The sequence below is a fragment of the Cryptomeria japonica genome, chromosome 6, assembly GCF_030272615.1.
Source record: "Cryptomeria japonica chromosome 6, Sugi_1.0, whole genome shotgun sequence".
In the NCBI taxonomy this organism is placed as follows: domain Eukaryota; kingdom Viridiplantae; phylum Streptophyta; class Pinopsida; order Cupressales; family Cupressaceae; genus Cryptomeria; species Cryptomeria japonica.
The window spans coordinates 316,269,943-316,292,949 of NC_081410.1; the positions used below are offsets into that span (position 1 = coordinate 316,269,943).

Consider the following 23,007-nt stretch of genomic DNA (forward strand, 5'->3'; position numbering starts at 1 on the left):
TAGAGTTCTGGAGATTTTCGGGCCTGCAACTTGGGTTTTTTTTTGCAGATTGAAAATTTTCCTAGGGTTTCTGCAATTTTTGACTAGGGTTTTGACCCTTCAATTCAAGTCGAAATTTTATTTTGCTTGCAGATTCTTGGTGGGTTTTTCGAGAGCTTTTCTGGGTTGGTCTCAGATTTTTTTGGGTGCCCCGTTTTCCACACCTCAAATTTTGTGCCAACAAATTTGACTTGGAATTTAAAAACAGTTCACAATTTCTGCTATTTCTGTGGACATTGGAATTTTTGCTGTTTTTTTTTGGGCACCATTTATGTTGTTTTAAGTTTGCATAAATTTTTTAATTTCTGGGTTTCTTCCAAACCTTGAAATTTCGCGCCCTGGAATTCGTGCCAAAATTCTCCTCCAGGGTTTCAGATTTTTTCAGCAGCTGCTTCTATTCTGATTTTTGAATCAGATTCTTCTGTCTCATGCTTTCACTAGGTTGACCTCGTTCAACCTCCATTTTCGTGATGGCATCTTTGACCAACATCATGTTGGAACATAGTCAGAAATTTAGTGGCCTCAACCACAACACCTAGAAACAATGCATGTTCATGATATCTGAATATCGTTACCTTTATCAGATTTATTTAGGCCAGACCTCGTCTTACAGGTCTCAGGGTTTTCACGATTTTTTCCTGAAAAATTGTCTATCGGTTTTTTGATTTTTTCCTCAAAAATTGTTCGCAGGGTTTATAATTTTCCCTTAAAAATTATCTCTTCTGTAATCTGCGATATTCGCGTAAGATTTTAGTTATCTGGGTTTTACCCTTTTTTTCCACAAAAACGATGATTTGTAACCTCAGATTTCTTGGTTTTTCGATTTTCTCCTCAAAATCGTAAATTCTCTTTCCAAGGGTTCCTATTTAAGGGTTTGACGGTTTTTTCCTCAAAATCGTGCTTTGTTGCAGTTAGTTTGGGTCGCATCTGCCAGGGCGAACATTTGCAACCGTGATATCTTGCAGTCAGTTTTGGAGTTGATACTCTTCTACAAAAGGGTTTGCCGATTTTCCTCAAAATCATGGTTTCAGTTTTCAATTTGGTTACCCAACATCAGGTTGGATGGATTCTGGTATTCTTGGTCATTAACACTTTTCAGATCCAAGGAGGGTCTCCACCACAACAAAGTGTTCTTTTAATTTGTGATCAAAAGACCTGCAGTGTCTTCTGTAGGGTAGTTAGTAGATAGAATGACCATTAAGGGAGGGTATTAGAATATTTAATTATATTCTAGTCACCTATATTTAGTTCCTTGTTTAATGGTCATTTAGCTTTTTAGTTAATTAGCTTTTAAGCTTTATTTAGCATTTAGCTTTTTCTTTTTAGTTAATTAGCTTTTAAGCTTTATTTAGCGTTTAGCTTTTTGGTAATTCACTTTAAGCGACTTGTTCTTAATTTAGAACGTCGTCTTGTAATCTCTATATATACGCTTGTATATTGTTGAATAGATTATCCGATTATTGAATCATTCATTCAATTTATTTTTCAATTATAGCATCTTCGTGAATAATTCCTTGTGATTATGTTTGAAAAAGATGAACTTGGATGGTTGTTGAGATTTTGTCAACCATTGCTCTTTTGAACTAAGTATAGGCTTGTTTGCTCTCTTTCCTTCATGCTAAACTAACATTTGATGTGAATGCTTGAACCATTAGACTTGAGAAGATAACTGAAATTTAACAAGATTTCCTTAGAGTGGGATGTTCCTTGGTAATTGGAAATGAATGAGATTGCCTTAGTGTTGGATGCACTTGTGATGTTGCCGGCATGAAAGAGAACGGAAGGGGGAAATTAGTTGGTTGTAGTTCTGCTTTTGCATTACATTTAAGACTTTCGCCTGACTTGTCCAGTGTTAGTGATTAATGATGTTCGTTGATTGAAGCCTTCGAGATGGAACATTGTGAATGTGGATCAAGTGCTGAACGAATGAATGAAATATTTTTAATAACGTCCACAAGGCCAATGCAGCCAATGGGAACCAACAGCAGCATGACCAAATTCACTTCCACTCAATACAAAGAATTTTGTGAGAAAGAAAAGAGATTCAACACCAATTAATTGGACCAAACAGTCTGCAACAAAAGGTTAAAAGGGATAACAGCACTATTATAAAAATAGCACAATGCATGATGCATAGCAAGAGTGTTCCCTACCAATATTGGGGAGAACTTGAATCATAATCCTTGTAAATGCTTGCAAAAGATATACTACAAAGGAAGCTCAGTCCAATAACACCTAACGAAACATCTTTTTGTGTTTTTTGTTCATCCGCACACACTTTAGTTCTTGAGTTGAAAAGACATAAGCTAGATTCAGAAGAGTACTAGAAACTTTTTGGCTAGTTATAGTGAACAATCTAAGGGATCCAGGCTTATTGATATTTCTATTAACAAAGTTGTTGTTAGTTAGGATGTTAGAGCCATACTTCAGGAAAGTTCTTGTGTCATGTCGCCTTCCCAAAACTAAAACGATAATATTTGAAATTAGGTGCAATCACTTTATTTTCAAATAGCAACTTAGATATTATTAAAAGTCCTATGTAATATTTAAATGTGTTTTTAGCACTTTGTTCAAAATGTAATTCAAAAAGTATAAAGTATTTTTAAATACTTGGAGTGAAAAGTAAATTGAATAAAAAAAATTAAAAAAGAGGGTTTAAACTTTAAAGTAGGAAACTATAAAACAGAGGTCTCAGGGGTTGCATCAAATTATCTGATTTTGTCATTTCATTATTCCTACCATTTTAGAGATTGAAGAATTCAAGGACAACAGGTATTGGAGATCTAGAGAATGTAAACCCTCTTGGTTTTCCATATTTGGGTTTAAGGATAAAAAAAAAATCACATCCTTTGAAGCAATCCTACGCATGGATCACATTTGAGATTGTTGTTGGTGATTGTTTGATTCATAATTGCAAACAAATTGTTGAAGACCTTGAAGATTCAAAACTTTATGAGGATTTCCAGATTTAGTGAAGATCTTGAACATTTATAATGTACAGATTTGGTGTAAATAATTCATTATAGTTTTTTACATTTGTTGTTGGGCAGCATATATTATTGTTAAAAGATCCAACCGCACCATTCTTGAAAGAGAGGCTGTTCAAATCATAGTTGAAAAACTCGGACTCGGCAATGACTCGACAAGCACAAAATATTTAAAAAACTCGGGACTCACAAAAACTCAGGGAAAAACTCGGCAATAACTCGGCAACTTTATCGAACATTTGAAAGTATATTTTTTTAAATATTCTTCAAGAACACACATATAAATTTATTGTCATTAAATTTATTTTTTAATTATATTAGAATAAACATATATTAATATAAAACTATTTAAGTCATAATAGTATTAATTTAACATCATAGTATTGAAAATTCATGTCTCATAGTATTAATTTTACATTAAATACGTTGGGTTTTTATGTCTGCGAGTCTTTCCGCGAGTGACTCTGCTGAGCAAATGACCCGTGAGTCCTACAAGTACTCGCAGAGTTTTTCAACTATGGTTCAAATAATCATGTATTAACAAAGGAGACAAAGGCTCCTTAAATACAATGTTTCTAAAAAGAAACAACCGTTAATAGGAGTTACAAGTAACGCTGAAAATAGAGACTGCCTAACTAGCTCTAAGACTTTAAAAAGAACTTAAGATGACAACTAAGATGACCATTATAGAATAAATATAATATTATTTTAATACCCTCCCTAATGGTCATCGTAATCATTACCCTACAGAAGACATTGCAGGTCTTTTGATCACAAATGCAAAGAAGGCTGCCCCTTCTCTTCAGAACACTTTGTTGCTGTGGAGACCCTCCTAGGATTTGCAGAATGTTAATGACCAAGAGTACCAGAAGCCGTCAAACCTGATGTAACGCTCTCATGTGAATTATAGAACCATCACACGAATTATTGAGCTGGAAAAAACCCTAAAACCACAATCTTGAGGAAAAATCAGCAAACCCTCCAAAGAGCAACAAACAAGATTTTAGCAAAAACCACAAAAACTTTTGTAGATGAGCACTGAACACTGTTCACTCTAGCAACTCCAAAACAGACTGCAAGATACCTCGTTTGCAGATGTTCACCTCAACAACTCCAAAACAGATTGCAAGATAGCACGATTTTTGTGAAAAGAAACCGTCAAACCCTGAAAAATTGAAGTTACAAATCATCGTTTTTTCGGAAAAACGGTAAAACCCAAGAATAACAAAATTCCATGCGTATTAAAATAATATTATATTTATCTGTCATGTCCCCATTCAAGACCGAAGGTCAAGCTATAAGTCAATCAAAGATCATAGTTCATATTGGTTTCCAATACAGGTTGACCATCAAGATTAAGCATCAACAAGGAACAATAAAACAAAGCATATTAATTATATATGAAGACCTTAAGAGATGGATGAAATTCGACATTATTTCCCAACCAAATACATGAAACTCGATACAATACTCCAGCTATTGTAATACATTTGAACCAATATCATCGGGTCTTTCTAGGATCACCTTTCCTCATAGAAATTATGACTCAATATAATTCAAACCCGATATTGGGTAAAGAGGGATCCATGTTAGGTTGGAATGATGAATCCTGCAAAACTTGTGCAATGAAGGCAACATTTCAACACCAATATTAAATTCCTTCAATACTGAGCGATCAAACAAAGATGGATGAATACTGAAAGATACGAGTGATGGTAATAATTAAGAGCATCATTTATTTATGATAAGCGATGACCCTGAAAGTGAAGATGTAGCATATGGAGTGGGCCGATAATTGGATGAGACAAATATCGATTTACAAAGGAAAGGGATCAATGAAGCAACAACTGCATGTGTTAGCGATATCGAATCATGGTAGAAAATGATGAGTTTGGTGATTAGTTACATGCACCGATAGTGATAGCCGCTTATTAAACAAGGAAATCGATTAACAACTAAAATGACATAGATAATATCAGATCATCGATTACTGAGCATTGCTGATTATAGCAATTAATCATAAAGATGGTACTTATATTAATGAGCATCATTAACCCGATTAGTTATGAAGAAAAACGATCATTAAGAGTTGTGTCCCATCTAATATGAAGGGGTGCAATCCTTTCTAAAATAAAGATATTGTAAGTGTTAACTCTTGGATTGGAAAAAGGGGAGGAGAATCAAATTACATATCTATACTCTGCAGATCTAAGCAGAAGTAACCCACTATTGGTCAGATAACCAGATCGCATGAATGTATAGATTCAATGAGGAAGAATTGGTATTTTTATCCCTTATCTACAGATTGGGAATAGGTCGTGGTAAACAACACCAACCACATTGCAAGTTATTACTGCCCAGATCTGAAACACCAATCGACTTACTGTTGCATGTTATCATCTCCAAATCAGACACAACATCTTATATATTGTTGCAAGCATATAAGTCAACACCAGGAACAACAACGAATCTCAGCAAGGTGATACAAATACCTACATCTGCACATTCTCATTGGGATACCTGACATAGTAGCTTACATAGCTTCATAGCTATTTTCATAAGGAGGATCATTGCATACACATCATTGAACATATCAGGAAAAGAAGAGATAATCCATCTATACATAGCATAAGTGATATCATACTTGGGCACACATATACATATTGAGAAAGATCATTTGCATACACCTAATTGTTAATTCAGAAATAGCAGTAAGATTGGCTTATATCGAGTGAAAATCATTGTGTATCAGGTCATTTTTTTATAAGTATTAATAATAAAATTTAGGAAAGAAGTCTCTTGCAATTGATCTTTGCAAATTAATTGTCCCCATCTTATAAGTTATTATTTAAGGGGATATCACATTATCCTATAATGGTCATCCTAGTTGTCATCTTAGTTGTCATCTTTAGTTCTTTTTTTAGTGTCTTAGAGTTAGTCAGGTAGTCTATATTTTTAGCATTACTTGTAACTCCTATTAACAATTGTTTCTTTTTAGAAACATCATCTTGTAAGCTCTATTTAAGGAGGACATTGATGGGGTTTTTTAAAATTTGGCGAATTTTTTAATAAAAAATTTGTAGCCTCTTTTGTTTACCTAGATTTTTCTTCCAGAATTTTTTTAATCATTTTTTTATGAAAAAATGCTACTCATGAAGTTTTTTTCTGGGTGAAGTTTTTCTGTTCATGGAGATTTTTCCAAGTTTGTGGGTGATTTATTTTTTCCTGAATCGCGCTAGGGCTTTTGTTCATTTTTTATTCACAGGTTTTTGTTTGGAATTTTTCCAGAGTTTGTGGCATGTTACCCGGTTTTTTGTCTAGTTTGTGGGCGAATTTTCTTTCTCCTATGATTCGCGTTTTTTAAATCAGAAATTCGCGTGAGGGGTTGTGGGTGTTTCTGGGCACCACAACTTCTATTTTTTGTCTGTAGCGATGGACTTTTGTGTTTTATCCTAAATGGCGGGTACAATAGCAGTGGCGAAGTTTGTTTTTGGGCGATTTCCTACGGCTGCAGTCTATGCTTGATGACTTTCCACGGTTTTTTTGTTTTTTTTGGTCAAGGTTATTACTGCACGATTTTCCCCCTCTACTATGCGCGATTTATCCACCCACGTTTTTCAACAATGTCTTCCATTCTAGGCACGAAAGTTTTCATTCGATTGAAGGCGTCGTTGTTCTGTTATGCCCACACGTTTTTCTCTATTCGCCCTGTTAATCTATTATGCCCGCACATTTTTCTTTGTTCATGCTATTTTTTTTGGGCGTTCTCTGCTTCGGTCAAAATGTCTGTCTGTGAGAAATTATATTTAGGGCGTCGTTTTTGGACTCGTGACTTTTGCCTTCGCTTTTTTATGGCCTACATCTGCTTTTTATGGGTTTGGCTATGACAAAACACGATTTTTGGTGTTATATACCCACGGCTAGAGGATCGTGTTTTTTTTTTTGCAAGGAGGTTCGAGCATTCTAGTTTTTTTATATATATAACTTTTTTTGTCCTAAAAAAAAAATTTTCCTCAAAATTTTTTTATTTATGGGATTTATTAATTTTTTCACAAAAATTATTTTCCAGGTTTTCTGAATTTTTTGCCACAAAAATTAAGGGAGGGTTTTAATATTTTTTTCCTCAAAAAATTATTCTGTAAGGGTTTATAATTTTTTCCTCAAAATTATTTTCTGGGTTTTTATAGTTTTTCCTAAAAAATTATTTGTATGGGCTTTCACAATGTTTTCCTAAAAAATTGTTTGTGGGTTTTCGTGATTTTGTCCTAAAAAATTGTTTGCGGTTTTTAACGATTTTTTCCTAAAAAATTGTCTTAAGGGTTTCATGATTTTTTCTTGAAAATTTCTCTGTGAGTTTTTGATTGATTTTTCTCCTCAAAAATCATGTATCCTCTGTAATTCACGATGTTTGCATGGGATTTTTTATTCTAGGGTTTTACCGTTCTTTCCACGAAAATGATGATTTGTCACCTCAAATTTATGGGTTTTTCAATTTTCTCCTCAAAAATCATGAATTCTCTTTTGGAGGGTTCCTGTTTTAGGGTTTTACGGTTTTTTCACAAAAATCGTGCTTTGTTGTAGTTTGTTTTGGGTTGCACTTGGAATTGTTAGGGCGAACATCTGCAATCGTGGTATCTTGTAGTTTTTTTCGGAGTTGCTGGAGCAAACAATGCTTGGTACTCATTTGCAAAAGTTTTGACAAATCATGTCTATTGCCTTTGGAGGGTTTGCCGAATTTTTCCTCAAAATCATGGTTTCAAGCTCTGTAATTCGTGTGTGACAGTTCTATAATTCGCATGTGAGGATTATATCAGGTTGGACGACTTCTGGTACTCTTGGTGTTTAACATTCTGCAAATTATGGGAGGGTCTCTGTAACAACAAAGTGTTCTTTGCATTTGTGATAAAAAGACTTGCAGTGTCGTCTGTAGGGTATTGAGTAAGATGACCTTTAGGGAGGGTATTAAAATAATATTATATTTATCCTATAATGGTCATCTTAGTTGTCATCTTCAGTTCTTTTTTTAGAGTCTTAGAGTTAGTCAAGTAATTTTTAGTGTTACATATAACTCTTGTTAACGATTGTTTCTTTTTAGAAACATCGTCTTGTAAGCTCTATTTAAGGAGCCATCATCTCCTTTGTTAATACATTTCATACATCGATTATTTGAGCAATTAATTTTTCACGCAAACAAGCAACTTCGCGAATTACAGATGAAACATGATTTTTAAGGAAAAAAATTGATCAGACCCTTGAAATGATTTTTTAGGAAAAAATTGAACAAAACCCACCAAAAAAAAACTTTGTGCAGCAAAATACCAAAAATCACATGACAAAACATTACTCCTTGATTTTTGAGGAAACAATGAAGCAAAACCCTCCCATGATTTTTTGTGGAGAAAAATGTGAAAACCTAACAATAATTTTTTAATAAAAAAAAATTATAAAAACTATCAGATAATTGTTTTAGGAAAAATTATAAAAACCTACTTCTCCAAAAATAGCACCACTGCCATCCAAAAGTGAAATGCCTTGCACCACCATCCAAAAACAAAAAACAAAACGCGCATCTGAAGGGAGTTGAAAAACCCAGAAAACCCTTTCGCACACACAAATCCGTCAAAATAGAGGTTTCACGTAGTCACTGTTTAGAGGTCGTGGTGGAAATGAAACAGATGTGACAAACAAACAAAAAAAACCCTGGCACCCACCAAAATACGCAATTTGTGCTTTTATTTTGCAGCTCTATATTTTTCGAAAAGAAGGGTTTCGAAAATTAGAAGGCAGAGATAACGTGCGCAACCACCACATGAAAAAAAAAAACTTTCGTTGTAGAAGACAGAGAGAAGTCGTGGCGAGAAAACTAGAGACTACGCATCTATAAAAAATAGTCAAAAAACAAAAAAATAACGTGCCGTGTGAAAAAATCGCACCAACTGTTAACTTGCTCCAGACAAGCCTGCGAATATTCGCTAAACGAAATTTGCGTAGTTCAGAAAAACGAGATAAGGGTTTTCAGAAAAAATTGTAGAAGCTTCACAAAAAACCCACGATTATGCAATGAAAGAGAAGCCCTCGAACGTGAACACAGAGGGGAAAATGAAATAGTAACCGTTGAAAATTTGCAATGGCAAACAAGCCCACGAAACCCACAAATTTGAAAAAAAACCTCGAATATAGCTTTAAACAAGCCCTTCAATTCTAGCCCATGATTCTTCTACAAACCCTCTTTAAAAAACGATCAAAAAAACTTTTGACCTTGCAAAATTTTTTTTGAAGATTCACACGCGATTGCGAATTATTGAACCCTCCCAAAATCCTGGGCCCCCCATGATGGAGTCAGACCCAAACCGGCTCCCGCTTTGATACCATGTTCAAATAATCAACGTATTAACAAAGGAGATGAAGGCTCCTTAAATAGAGCTTACAAGACGATGTTTCTAAAAAGAAACAATCATTAACAGGAGTTACAAGTAACACTAAAAATAGAGACTACCTAACTAACTCTAAGACTCTGAAAAAAACTTAAGATGACAACTAAGATGACCATTATAAAATAAATATAATATTATTTTAATAGAAAAGACAAGGCAAAATCTAAACACATCACATTCAAAGTAAATGCTGAATTTATAGATACTTAGATTAAGCAAATGAAGGTATATTTTGGGGTGTATAATGTTAGTGAGGCACAAAAGATCTCTTTTGTATATCTGAAAATGGAAGGGCATACTCTTGTATAGTGGGCAAGCTATTTGTCTACTTCTAGAAAGAAGAAAAGGACTATTGTTACTAGTTGGGATGACTTCAAAGAGTTGTTGCATAAATTCTTCTAACCAATCAGGCATAAACCTAATCAAAGGATTGAGTGGTTGATTTTATGCAAGTTGGTTGACAAAGTGTGCAAGACTACACTATAGAGTTCCAAAGATGGGCCATAAAGGAAGATGACGACATGGTAACAAAATACCTTGGAGGTATCCACACCCACACCCAAACAAGAGTAATCACTACTATGCCAAGGGACTCAAATGAGGCATTTGTCCAAGTATCCTACTTAGGGAAAGAGAAAAAGAAAGACGAAGGAGAATTGTCAAAGCAACAACAAAGCACCAAATAAGCCCAAGAAAGTAGAATTCTTCAAGAAAGGTAATTTGGTAGGTAATAAGACTAAGTTGTTATACATCAATGCCAGAACCTTAAAAGTCATTGTAGTCATACTAACTGACATGATGTTCGGAATTTGTTCCTTTTGAGGTATTCATTAAAAAATTTATCTAGCTTCCATTCATATTGGGACCAATTCCTCTTCTTTCATCAGATTCATTCTATGTCATACATTGCATGTTCCCTAGGCTTTGCATTTGTGTTGTTTCAAACATTTCATTATTGGTTTTTGGGTCTAAGTATAAGCATTGATAGGCATGTGTTCATTTGGCTATCACTAATTAGCAATGTTACCTTGAGTTTCTGGGACGGCAAATTTTTTTGCCAATTTTGGGGACAGCTAGGGGACAACAATATAAAATATAGGGAAAATTAAAATATATAAGGAAATTAGAAATGTTCATATGAAAACATGGATAAAGCATGCATATATACATTATATTCATATGAAAACATTTTAGAACCTTTTTTTTTATAACATTTTAGAACCTTAAGTTTTAACATACAACATTTGTGTTCAAACTCATTGTCAATACGCAATATGCATTCATAATTCACAATTCAATTTCAATACGCATGTGACATTAAAAAAAATAACATACAAAATTCCCAAGGCTACACTGCTGCAATATAGTTTCATTTTCATTTATGATATGAAAACACAAAAAAACAAAGTACACTGCTGCCCCTAATCTGCAGCTCTTGACACTGCATCAAAATCAAAGTCCTCTAAGTCTCTACCACTGTCATGGTACACATCCACCTCATCCAATGGAATCCCAACCAATCCCTCAAGTGTCTTGGACGAGTCAAAATCGTTTGCCTAATGACTTCTAGGGCGACCTAGGACGTGTTGTGACCCTTTTCACACATTGCCCCATTTCAAATGGGGGCCCTCCCTTTTTCTTGCTTTCTAGGGTTTTTGTTAGTGCTCGTGGCCTTCCGTTTCAGTTTTCCCAAGCCTTGCTCAGTTTTGAACAGTTCGAGTCCTAGAGATTGAAAGTTAGTTTTTGTAAGCCAAGAGGTAACAGAGTTCGGATACCATCAAAGTGCCTAGAAAAGGCCAAAGGACGAAGAACGCAATTGATTTGAACGAATTTGGACTTTAGAAAGTTTGCTTTTTGCTTTTTGCTTTTTCCTATTTTTTAGGAAGTTTTAGCCCAATCCCTGGTATGGTTATTTTTAGAAAGTTTTCCCTATTTTTTAGGGATGCCTGCTTTTTGCTTTTACGGAGTGGGGACCGAGGGTTTGCACTGATACCACTGACCTGCTTTGATCGCGATCAAGAATTTCCAAGTTTTGACCTAAAAAGCTAGGTTCCTACATTTTAGGGGTCATGATGCTTCAGATGGTTTGCCTGAGTATGGATTTCAAATTTCAAGTTAATCTGGTTAAAATTGATAAAATTGTGAAATTTTGAAATTTTCCAAATATTTTTCTAAGTCTGCCTAATGAATGATGTTGAGTCCGCCCAAGGAGCTAATGATGGAGGTAGAAGAAAAGTCCGCCCTCCTTGTGAAGTTCCAAAACTCCGCCATCCCTGATGGAGATGCCTTCAAAGTACGCCCTTGAAGAAGGCCTCTAAAGGTCTACCCTATGGGTGATAGCTCAAAACTCCGCCATCCTTGGTGGAAGCCTAAAACTCCGCCCTTGGTGAAGTCATTCAAAACTCCGCCTTGGAGGTCATTCAGAACTCCACCATCCATGATGGAAGCCTTCAAAGTCCACTCTCCAAGCAAGTGGCCATGTCACCAAAGTCCGCCTTGGTGGTCATAGGTTCCAAAGTCTGCCTTGGTGGAAGCCTGAAACTCCGCCCTCCAAGCAAGGTCAAGTTGAGAAGTCATCAAAGTCCGCCTTGCTTAGAGCCTCCAAAAGCCCGCCTTGGAGAGAGCACAAAACTCCGCCCTATGCTTGAAGAGGTCATTCAAAAGTTCGCCATACTTGAGGTACCTTCAAACTCCACCCTCCTTGGTGTCTCTCCAAAGTCCGCCTTGGTGGTCATGCCTTCCAAAGTCCGCCTTAGAGAGAGCAAAAAGTACGTCCTATGGAGATACTTAAAGTGTCCACCCTAGGAGGAAGGCATAGGAAGTAAACATGAGAAAGTCCGCCCTGGGAGTGGTCACAAAAGTCCGCCTTCCTTCTTAAGTCTTAAAGTCCGCCATGCTTGACAATGCCTTCAAAGTTTGCCATCCTCAAACATGAAAGAGGAAGTCTAAAACTCCGCCCAAGCTATGATGGAGGTAGAAGAAAAGTCTGCCCTCCTTGTGAAGTTCCAAAAATCCACCTTACCCATGCATGATCATGGTGACCTCTCAAAACTCCGCCTAAGCACCAAGTTTGAAGTCTCAAAACTCCGCCCTACTCTTGGAAGTCAAACAAAGTCAACAAGAAGTTCAAAATTGAGTTAAGATACAAGTGATGTCACCTAAATCTTCCGAGAATTCGAACTGCTAACTAATTTAGAAAGTTAAAAAAAGAGACATTTGAAGATCAATGAGCTAAGAAAACAAATAGAAACTCAAGTTTGTGAGGAATTCAAGCCATAAATCGAAAGTAGAAAGATGATATTTGCAGATTGAGGCAATTTTGGACTGAGTTCCAAATTAGAAAGTTTCTAGGAAGATGTTTAAAAATCAAGTTCGGATATATGGACTAAAATCAATTTAGAAACTCGCACAAGAATAAGATTTTCGAACTCAAAGAGATCACAGCACAACTCAAAATTGAATTGGAAACTTTCTCAAGGTTGAAGTCCAATTTAGAAACATGAATTGGAAAGATATTTACGTGTTTCTAATTATGAAAACCAACTTCATTACAAATACATTCTTCACTTCTTCATTCTCACACAAGAAGTTCGAACTTTCTGAGCAACCTAAGGAAAGCATTGAGAATTATTTCACAGATTGAAGGTCATTTGGAAGAAAATTTTGTAGATTGGAAGTGTTGTAAGGATATCTCTTGCAGGTTGGGCGAGCTTCTTGAGGAATTCTGATTTATCAGCTTCATTCTTGTCAAGTATCCGCAGATTTTTGGAGTGGAACTAGCTGGTAGAAGGCAGATTCGTCAATTTTTCTGATTTTTCTTAAGATTCCTTCTATCTTCTAGCCTTATTCTCATTCATTCGAAGGTGAAGTTGATTTTAAAATGCAGATTTATTACATTTTTCTGAGTTTCCCAGATTCATTGGCAGTGATTTTTATGGATTTATCCTAATTTTCAATAAGAAGGATCATTTTTAGATTAAATGGGATGAGGGTTTTTAAAGTTATAAAACCTGGTTTTGGATTATTAAATGGTTTGTAATTTCCCTTCTAGGATTATTAGTCCTTAAGAGACAATTACTCGAATTCTTAAACTTACTAAAGATTATAATATCAAATTATAGCATGAATTATATAATCAATACTAAGAATCAATTAATGTCACTTGCGTTTCTATTATAATCAATATAAATGAATGCTAAGAGAATAATATGTCTTTAAACTTTCCCTTTCACCCAAAGGGGTGTAGACTGAAAAATAGCAATAGCTCTCTCTAATTTACTCTGATAAATGTGCTGATGATGATCTTCCAATCTGCAACTTGCTTCAATTTCTCTTCCAAGTTTGACGATAAACTATGCAATGAACTCGATGTCGCTGCTACTGTGTTTGGTAGAATTAATGATATCTGCAGATCTGAAAATGCTGCTCCTGATTTGAAGATGATTACTTGCACAAGATGGTAGACCACTGTTCCAAATATGACACTAAGAATATGCTAAGTTGGTTTCCCTCTCTGATTTATACTCTTATCCAGAGTTCCCAGACTCGCCGCGAGTCAGGCGAGTTCGCCGAGTTAGCGAGTTGAGCCAAGGTCGGCGAGTTTTGCCAACTCAGGATTCGAACTCGGCGAGTTATGGCAAAACTCGCCGAGTCCGAGCTTTAGGACTCGGCCGCGACATGTGCAAATTTCAACTTGAAAAAACAAAAAAAATAAAAGCTTTTGACATTTTTTTTTTTAATTTCTCTTTCATTTAACCCTAAAAGGTCTTCTAATTGCTAGTTGTGAGAAGAAGAGAGGAAAAGAGAGAGAGAGAGGAAGGAAAACAAGAGGCCATAGGTTTGCAACCAGCAGGGAAGAAGAGCATCAAGGAGACCACAAATCACATTGGGGAGGCCATAGGTTTGCAACCAGAGGGGAAGAAAAGCATCAAGGAGACCACAAATCACATTGGGGAGGCCATAGGCTTGCATTGAGACCATCAAGGAGTCCATAGCAAGACTTCTCAACTCATTTGAAAGAGGTAAGTGTTAAACTTCGTAGATTTTGTTGGTTTTTTTAGGTATGTTAATGGATTTTTTTCATTGTTTGTTAAACTTTTTTAGTTTAACAGTTAACTTTCCAAATCTTAAATGTTTTTATTTTTTTAGCTTAACTTCAATGAGAGATGTAGAATAATAGCAAAGTGCAAACCCTACATTTGTTTAGAAAAAATTTGTAAACATGTATTTACAATTTTTTCTTAAAAAAAGTAGGGTTTGCTGATTTTTTCTATTAGTTTAGAACTTTATAAAATTTTCTTATTGCAGCAGCCTTCACGTTTTAAAAACATTTATTTTTCACAATGCCTAAAAAGGATGAGGCTTGGAAATATACTGAAGACTTTATTGGCAGACAAAAAAATCAAACAAAATGATTTTTTTGTAAAGAAATTAATTTTGGTGGCATCAATAGATTTAAATACCATATTGCCGGCATACCTGGCCATGATATTGAGGTATGTAAAAACCAAACTGTTGAGGCAAAACATTTCTGTTATGTCCAATTAGAAACACGTGAATAAGAAAAGTTAACTAAGAAGAGGCAATTGGAAGAGTTAAGTGCTATTGGCTCCCATGCACCCGCATCCACATCCACATCCGCAGGCTGTGTTGGAGAGGGTTCTTCCATGCCTCCCTTTCATCCTAGTGCTTCTTCTAGTGCTAGTGCTTTTACTTCTAATCCTCCTAGTGGCACTATTACCTTTGGCCCTAGAGTTCGGAAATCCAGGTTGGATAGTTATTTTGTGCCACACAGTACTCCTGGGGCACAACCCTCGCTTGAGAGCATGGGTTGGAACAAGGAGGTTCATGATACTGCAAGAAAACAAATTTGCAGGTTTTGGTACTTTTGCAACATTCCATTTATTGCAGCCAGGTAATTATTTTTGATTTGATTGCTTTAAGTTTAAAAGTAAATTTATAGTTTGAAGTTGAACTCTACTTTGTCTAATCATAATCTATTTGTGACAGGTCTCCTTATTGGCAAGGCATGGTAGATGCTATAACCATTTGTGGTGTGGGGTTTAAAGCCCCTACTAATGTTGAGTTAAGTGGCCCCCTCTTGTTAGAAATGGTTGAAGATATGAAAGTTGAGCTAGAGGACCACCGACAGTCTTGGAGCCAAAAGGGTTGCACCATCATGACAAATGGTTGGACGGATAGGAAGAATAGAACACTCCTAAATTTTCTTGTTTCCTATGGAGGTGATTGATCATGATTCATTCTAATTTGTACTTCCCCAAATGCATTAAATAAATTAAATTTTGATTTGTTGAAACTCTATTTTTAGGATCCACCATGTTGTTGAAATCTATTGATGCTTCCTCACATGTGAAAAATGCCACATACTTATGTGAGGCTATTGAGGAAGTCATACAAGAGGTGGGGGAAGAAAATGTGGTACAAGTGGTGACAAATAATGCAGCAAGTAATGTTGCTGCAGGTAAACTTTGAACTTTTCAAATCTTGATGGAGAGGCATCTATGATTATTTAAAATTTTCTTAACACATCAAAATTTCTAATTAATTTAAAATTGTTGCAGGTAAACTTTTGATGGAGGCACCCGAAAATTTTTTGGTCTCCATGTGCGGCCCATTGCCTTGACCTCATGTTGGAGGATATTGGTAAGCTTGAATGGGTGAAATCAATAGTTGAAAGGGCCAAAAATATCAGCAAGTTTATCTACAATCATGCATTGGTCCTTAGCATTATGAGGCAATACACGGGGCAAAAGGAGTTGGCTAGTCCTGGTATCACAAGGTTTGCCTCAAACTTCCTCACACTGAAATACTTGATAAAATCAAAGGTGGCTTTGAGGCGTATGTTTGTTGGTGAGGAGTGGACTTCTTGATCCTATGCTACGACCACTGCAGGGATAGATGTGGTAAATTGCATTTTTGATGAGCCAGGGTTTTGGACCCCCTATGGAGAAATCATGCAGGTAAATTTATTACAATTTAACATTTAGTATCTAGTATCTATTATTTAGTAATTTAATTTTAATTTATTGACAATTTAACTTTGCAATTTTTCTTTTTTTTAATTTAATTTGTGACTTAATTGTTTTTGTTTAACATTATGTATAGGTCATTCAGCCCCTCGTAGTTTTCCTACGAGTTGTTGATGGGGAGAAGCCCTCTATGGGCTATATAGATGAGGGTATGGATAGGGACAAGGAGGCCATTAGGTCCATATATGTAAGAGATGAGGATAAGTATGGCCCCATTTGGGAGATTATTGATAGGAGATGGCAAAACCGGCTTCACAGGCCCATCCATGCAGCAGCCTATTACCTCAATCCGGCATTTCGATTCCGTGATGACTTCAAAGCGGATGAGGAGGTTCTTAGTGGCCTATATACAATGGTACAGAAGTTGTGTACTGATGGCACAGCCTCAAGTACAACACTTCAGCTGGATAAATATAATAATCAAGAAGGGGCAACCTTCGCAAGCAGCATGTGCATACAGGCTCGGTCACAATTGTAGCCAAGTAGAAATATATGTAAACTTAAGATTCTTAAGTTTATGGCTTATGCATTTTAATTTTTGATTTTATAATCCAGCCTTAAAGTTGGAAATGAGATTGATTTTTTTTTTCTTTTCGTTATTTCAGATAGATGGTGGCAAATGTTTGGGCCCTCAACCCCAAACCTTCAAAAAATTGCCATCCGTATTTTGAGTCAGCCATGTAGCACTTCTGGATGTGAACGCACTTGGTCCATGTTCGAGCACATCCACTCGAAGAGGCGTAATAGATTGTCTGTGCAGAGGTTGAATGATCTTGTTTTTGTTCATTACAACCTCCGTCTTAGGACCCAACAGATTTTGGACACTGACTCCTCTCCGATCACTTTAGCGAAGATCGATCCAGAGTCTGATTGGACCACTATCGATCCCGTCTTCACTAAGGAGGACCATGAGTGGGTTGACCAGGCAAACAGAGAGGCTGAGGCTGTGGCTATGGCAAAGGAGGAGGATAGAGCACGATTTGGCACAGGCACAACTGGTGTTGATCATTGTGGCACCTCACAGGCGGAGACTATGGCTACTTAGTCATCAAGGAACTACCTTAGACACATTTGTAGGAGGCTGAGGCTGAGGATGAGCTAGAGCCTAAGCCATAGACTTGTTTTTGTTTACAGTTACATATATGTTTGGGAACATTTGATGTCATGGATTTTATATACATTTGACAACATTTATAGCTCTATATATCTATGTTTTCTATTTCCTTCAGCTACAATTTACATTTCTACGCATGTGATGGATGTATGTTTATGTATGTGATCAAATTAGCTTCTATTTGATGATGTTATAGTGTCTTTAAGCTTTATTCAATAATGGGTGCATGAAACAAGTTTTAAATTGTTAAAAATCTCTAAATTTCAAGGGTTTTTTTATTTTGCCAAGTCATTGCTGAGTCATAGCTGAGTCACGAGTCGAGTCGAGTCGGCCTTGCCGAGTCTGAGTCCGAGTCCGAGTTCATGCAGCTTGATGTGGCTTAAAGGCAGCCCACTCCTTAGAGCAATCCGAACTAGATTAATAAAGAAATAATACAAATTCCACAATGCCTTCAATGAATGATCTCAATCTTCTTATGTATCTATCTCCATCGAATGGTTGCACCTTGAAATTTATGCCTTACCTCTCATTCATATCTCTTCACCAACACTATCACTGCTTGATCATTAGTATTAGTTTATGCTAATATTAAAGATAAATTTAATCACTGCTACTTAACTTGTATTTATCATGTTTAATGATAATTAGTTAGGTGTTTCATTAGTCTTCTATTTATTGATCTTTAATTATAATCACCTTTGTTAGAAGGATAATTGTGGATCTTTGCTAATTTCTTTATCATGAATCGATTGTCCAACTCCATTGATAAATATTTCCTTTCAACGCCTTAGACAAATAACTCACCATCGATTTGTATTGTTGGGATTGATCATCTTGGTCAATGATAGTCTGTTAATACATTGGTGCCATGTTTTTCTTAAATGATGTCTATGTTAACTTTTAGCACTTTCAGATTAATATAAACTCAGAAAACAGATTTTAGTTTCTAACTAAATTGATTAGATGCAAGATTTAAAGTTTTCTAGGTTTAGGCATTGCATAGAAATGAACAAAATAAGAACAAGACACGGTTACCCTGGGAAAACCTCCAAGGAGGAAAAACCCAGCCAGAAAAGATCCTCAGATCTGATTATGGATTATGTTCATATGAAGATTACAACACTTATCTTAAGTACTTGAAGATGATTCCACTTAGGGCAAATAATATCCTCCACAAGACTGCACTGTCAAGTCTGCCCCCTTTATCACTTCCAACAGAAATCAGGTCCAAACCCTAGGCATGAAGTTTGCACTTTGGACTGCAACCTTAGTCCTCAGTTCACTCTCCTCATGGATGAATTTCGCACCTTTAATGACAGATGTAGTTCGCTGGTATAGCAGATGGAATTCGTTGTGATATTGGATATGATTCGCTGGGATATTACTCCTTCAAGCTCGCATTAGGCAGATGTAGATATTTCGCATAACAATGTATTGAATGTATATTATTGAGGTGAAAGGTATCTTTATTTATATGATGCAATATCCATATATGTCGGCTGATACTCAAATCCATTTATGTCGGCTTGACCTTTAATTTATTGTTTTTCCTTTAACTGAAATGCATTTGATAGGGTTGGCCCTATTATGTTTAGCACGCTAACTTTTACGAGGCATGGGGTTTCATTATGTAGCGTGAAGTGAGGTATAGGGCCCAGCCCTACACGTTGGAGAAAGGGGCTGGCCCCCTTGGGCGGATTCCAATGTTGCCCAAGGCAATTGGAATCCGCCATTCCCGAATTATAATCAACACTCCCTCTTAATTAGGGAGAAAGATAATCTTACAACCAGGTTACAAGATTAGGGCCCAGCGATAAGTAATACATACAATGTTTAAATTGTAATCCGAACTTAGCTGTCAACTTCAAATATTCCTGAGAGAGGATCACAACAAGTATCCCATAGTATCCATCTTGTACTGCCTGTGGAGGATGACTTCAAACTTTAACATGCACACTTGCAAGTCATGAATACATACACAATTATTCATGCAATTCATGGAGTCTTTCCATGCCATCGATCACGCATGTCCATCATTCAATGTCTTTACCTCAGACTTCTCCCAAAGAAGAATGTAACATCATAATCTTCCATCTTGCACCCAAGCATGGAGTGGAGATACATAATCATTGCTCTCCATAAGCATAAAATGAAAACATAGTCCTCCATCTTGCACACAAGCATAGAATAAAATCTAATAAACATAATCCTCCATCTTGCACACAAGCAAGAAATGGAATAGACATAATCAAAATATTGTAGTCTTCCATCTTGCACACAAGCATAGAATGGAACTACATCTTCCAGCTCGCACACAAGCATAGATTGGATCCACCTTACATTGCCCACAAAGGGTGGAGAGAATCTTTTCTACCGTCTTACATTGCCCGCAGAGGATGGTTAACAATTACTCTTCTCTCTGAGAAGATTTACAATACCACCTTACATTGCCCGCAGAGGGTGGTTTGATACAACACAATGTATCACTGAGGTTGAGACTCCCTCTCAACCAAGGCGGTGTTCTCCACAACTCCAAGTCTATCTCAAGCTTCAAGAAACTTGGTGAGAACATCTGCAACACAGGATTGTCCTGCCATAAAACACTGAATTGTCAGGTATCTCTATACAAACCTGATAATAAATCAAAACAGCATAACAAGAATTTTGAGAAACCACACTGCTTCTCTTGATGCAACACTTTCAACAATGTATTTAGCTACAGTAATACTTAATGCAACTGAGGACTATCCTTGTAGGTCCAAGAGATCGCAGCGGGTGGATGTTTGAAGTGTTTTCCTTGTCTGTAACACTTCTTGACCAATCTGAACCTAAGCAGTTTCAGCCCATAATCAATTGTGTCTTGCAAGAAAATGCTTGCCTACAACAGTATGCTTAGCTTTGATTAGCTGAAGCACTCGCCAATCAACCTGCCTCTATTCAGATGAATCTGCAAGATCATAGTTGGCTGCAGACATACTCAACTTCTTCAAGTTAGTTTCCATATAAGTTTACAATGCATAACAATAGAAAACTTGACTTAGAATAATTTCATTAGATCCTTGCTACACTTCTAAACTAGAAGTAATGCATTTTAGGTTTAGATCTTCCATCTCAATTCTGAGCTAATTCTTTCTTATTAAATCATGAGGCTATCTTTATCAGTCAGTTAGATCATCCACATAAGGAATCAAAATTAACATTTCAAATAATTTAAGGAACGGGTTAGAATCTTTACAAAACCCTAGGCTTATCAAGTACTCTTTCATACCAAGAGTTTTATTGAAGATCATAGGGCTCCCTCTTAATCCTCAATATGAGACTGATAGCCAAATATCAAGTCAGTAAAAAATGTTTGACCCAAAATTCCATGTTAATACTCGTAATCAAAAAATAATCAACCAACATAAGTTAGAGAATACCAAACTCAAAAGGAGGCGCTCCCTCTTAACTTCTGCACAATCAATCTTTTATGTTAATCTCAAGGATCCTATCCATCTATCTTTCAATCAATAAGGTGGACCCATAGCACAATTATTGAGATAGGATGAGGATAACTTCAATCAAGAGATTTTACAACAAGATTGTCAATCAAATGTCATCAATAGAAAACGAAGATCCTAAGAGATCAATTGTAAAATCTTTCAAAGAGGAACCACAATTAGAATCACAGATTTGTAGAAAATAGTTTCAGCCAATGAATAGTGACATTATGCAATGTTAGTAAGACAAGATATAAATTCAATCTCCTGGAATAGACGACGGAGTGAGCACAATAAAGAATACTCAAACCTCACAAATCATCCAACCGTGCCCCATCAACCTCTTACAGGAGAAGTGATGAATCTACAATTATCCAAACTCAAGATTCCATTAAGGTCCATAGTTGATCATTATCTTTGGTATTACAAAGTCAAACAGAAAAGGTTTGCACTAAGACATTAAGAGTAAAAGGGATCTTTAATACACTTCTAAAACAACAAGGAGCCACACATAACTTCTTCATAAAATATTTAGTAGATCTCATTCTTTACATCAATGGTCAGATTTGAAGGTTGAGAACAACTCAAAGCTATGTTCTGAAACACATGATTACTAGAACAACTTATAACATTGGTGTAACAATAAACGAAAGTAGTAGTTCACTCAAATCAGAAGAAAGAACATAGAAATGACCAAAGACTGAATGCAGCCATAATATCCATTAGTTCATTTATTTGCAGTTCAGTCTAGAGGAAAGTAATCAGAAGTGAATCAAAACAAATGAGCATTGATAAGATTGATCTAGCAACAACATCATTTTGCAAAATGATAAAATACACATTAGTTATACTCTTTGTTAACCACCAAGCACAATTTATATTTGATCAAAACAAAGACAGATCTCAAGGTAGTTTATGATAGTAGAAGAATACCATACGTCAAAAGGCACATGAAGAAGATCTATATTATACGAACTACAAGGCTAGCATTAACCCTTGCATACCAGGAACAAGATTGTAGATCATCTTTCAACTAGACTTTTCTATCAGAAATACCAAAATATTAAGTCAAAGTGATCTCGATTTGTTCATTAAGAGTTCATCTCCATGATTAATAGAACATAAAATTCCTACACCTCAGTCGGTATACTTATATCAATGATGCCAAGACAAACAACTATTAGCTCCTCATGATTGTACACATCTCCATAAGTCGTTCATGTCAAGTAGAATTCAAGTCAACAAAAACTGTCATGAATGAAGATCATTAAAAAAACATAATTCAACCAAACATAGCTTCTCACTTAGAATAAGTATTGATCACAAGAATACTTAGAACTTTTACATCAAAAGTCAATAATAGAACCAGTCCATATTATTTAACATAATAACAATATCTAAATTACATATGCAGAGAACATAACAAGTATTTAGATCATAGTCATATAGATGACAACTGTGGATGATGAGTCCAAGACATTCCAATCAAAACATTATTGAAGGATCGATCTATAATACCTTGCAACACTCAAGCAGAAATTTAGAATACCTTCTAAGTTCTAAAAGAGTATGCATATCAAAGATCATGATGATATCTAAATAATGTTCTATATTAGATAAGTCTACCAACTAAGGTAATTAGAATCATAAAATCAATACGACCTAGAACTAGGTCAGCCAAACGATAATACTTCAATCTCTTGGATAAGCTGAGTATAATATATCTTGTAATCAAGAATGCAATGACTCAAAAATACTTAGCTTGAATGACGTTGAACGCTGAAGAGTCAGATCTTCAAGCATACAGGACCAAGATGTGACCATGCTAAACCTTTGATCACAAACTTTTTCAATCTCTCCTTGATCCTAGAACCTGTCATCAATTTTATGACAGCAAGAAAGTGC

The 23,007-nt window shown here is 35.9% G+C and overlaps 1 protein-coding gene across 4 annotated transcripts in view; it reads right to left on the bottom strand.

Moving 5' to 3' along the window:
* LOC131043965 (uncharacterized) overlaps positions 1 to 23,007 on the bottom strand; it is a 195,237-nt gene that overhangs the window by 25,846 nt on the left and 146,384 nt on the right. The window contains exon 14 of one of the 4 annotated variants that reach the window (XM_057977252.2): positions 22,095 to 22,350. The exons of the other annotated variants lie outside the window; for them this stretch is intronic. Within the exon in view, the coding sequence (XP_057833235.1) occupies positions 22,336 to 22,350 (15 nt within the window). The 3' untranslated portion in view covers positions 22,095 to 22,335. Of the gene's footprint in view, positions 1 to 22,094; positions 22,351 to 23,007 lie in introns of those variants that run through there. 4 annotated transcript variants of the gene reach the window in all.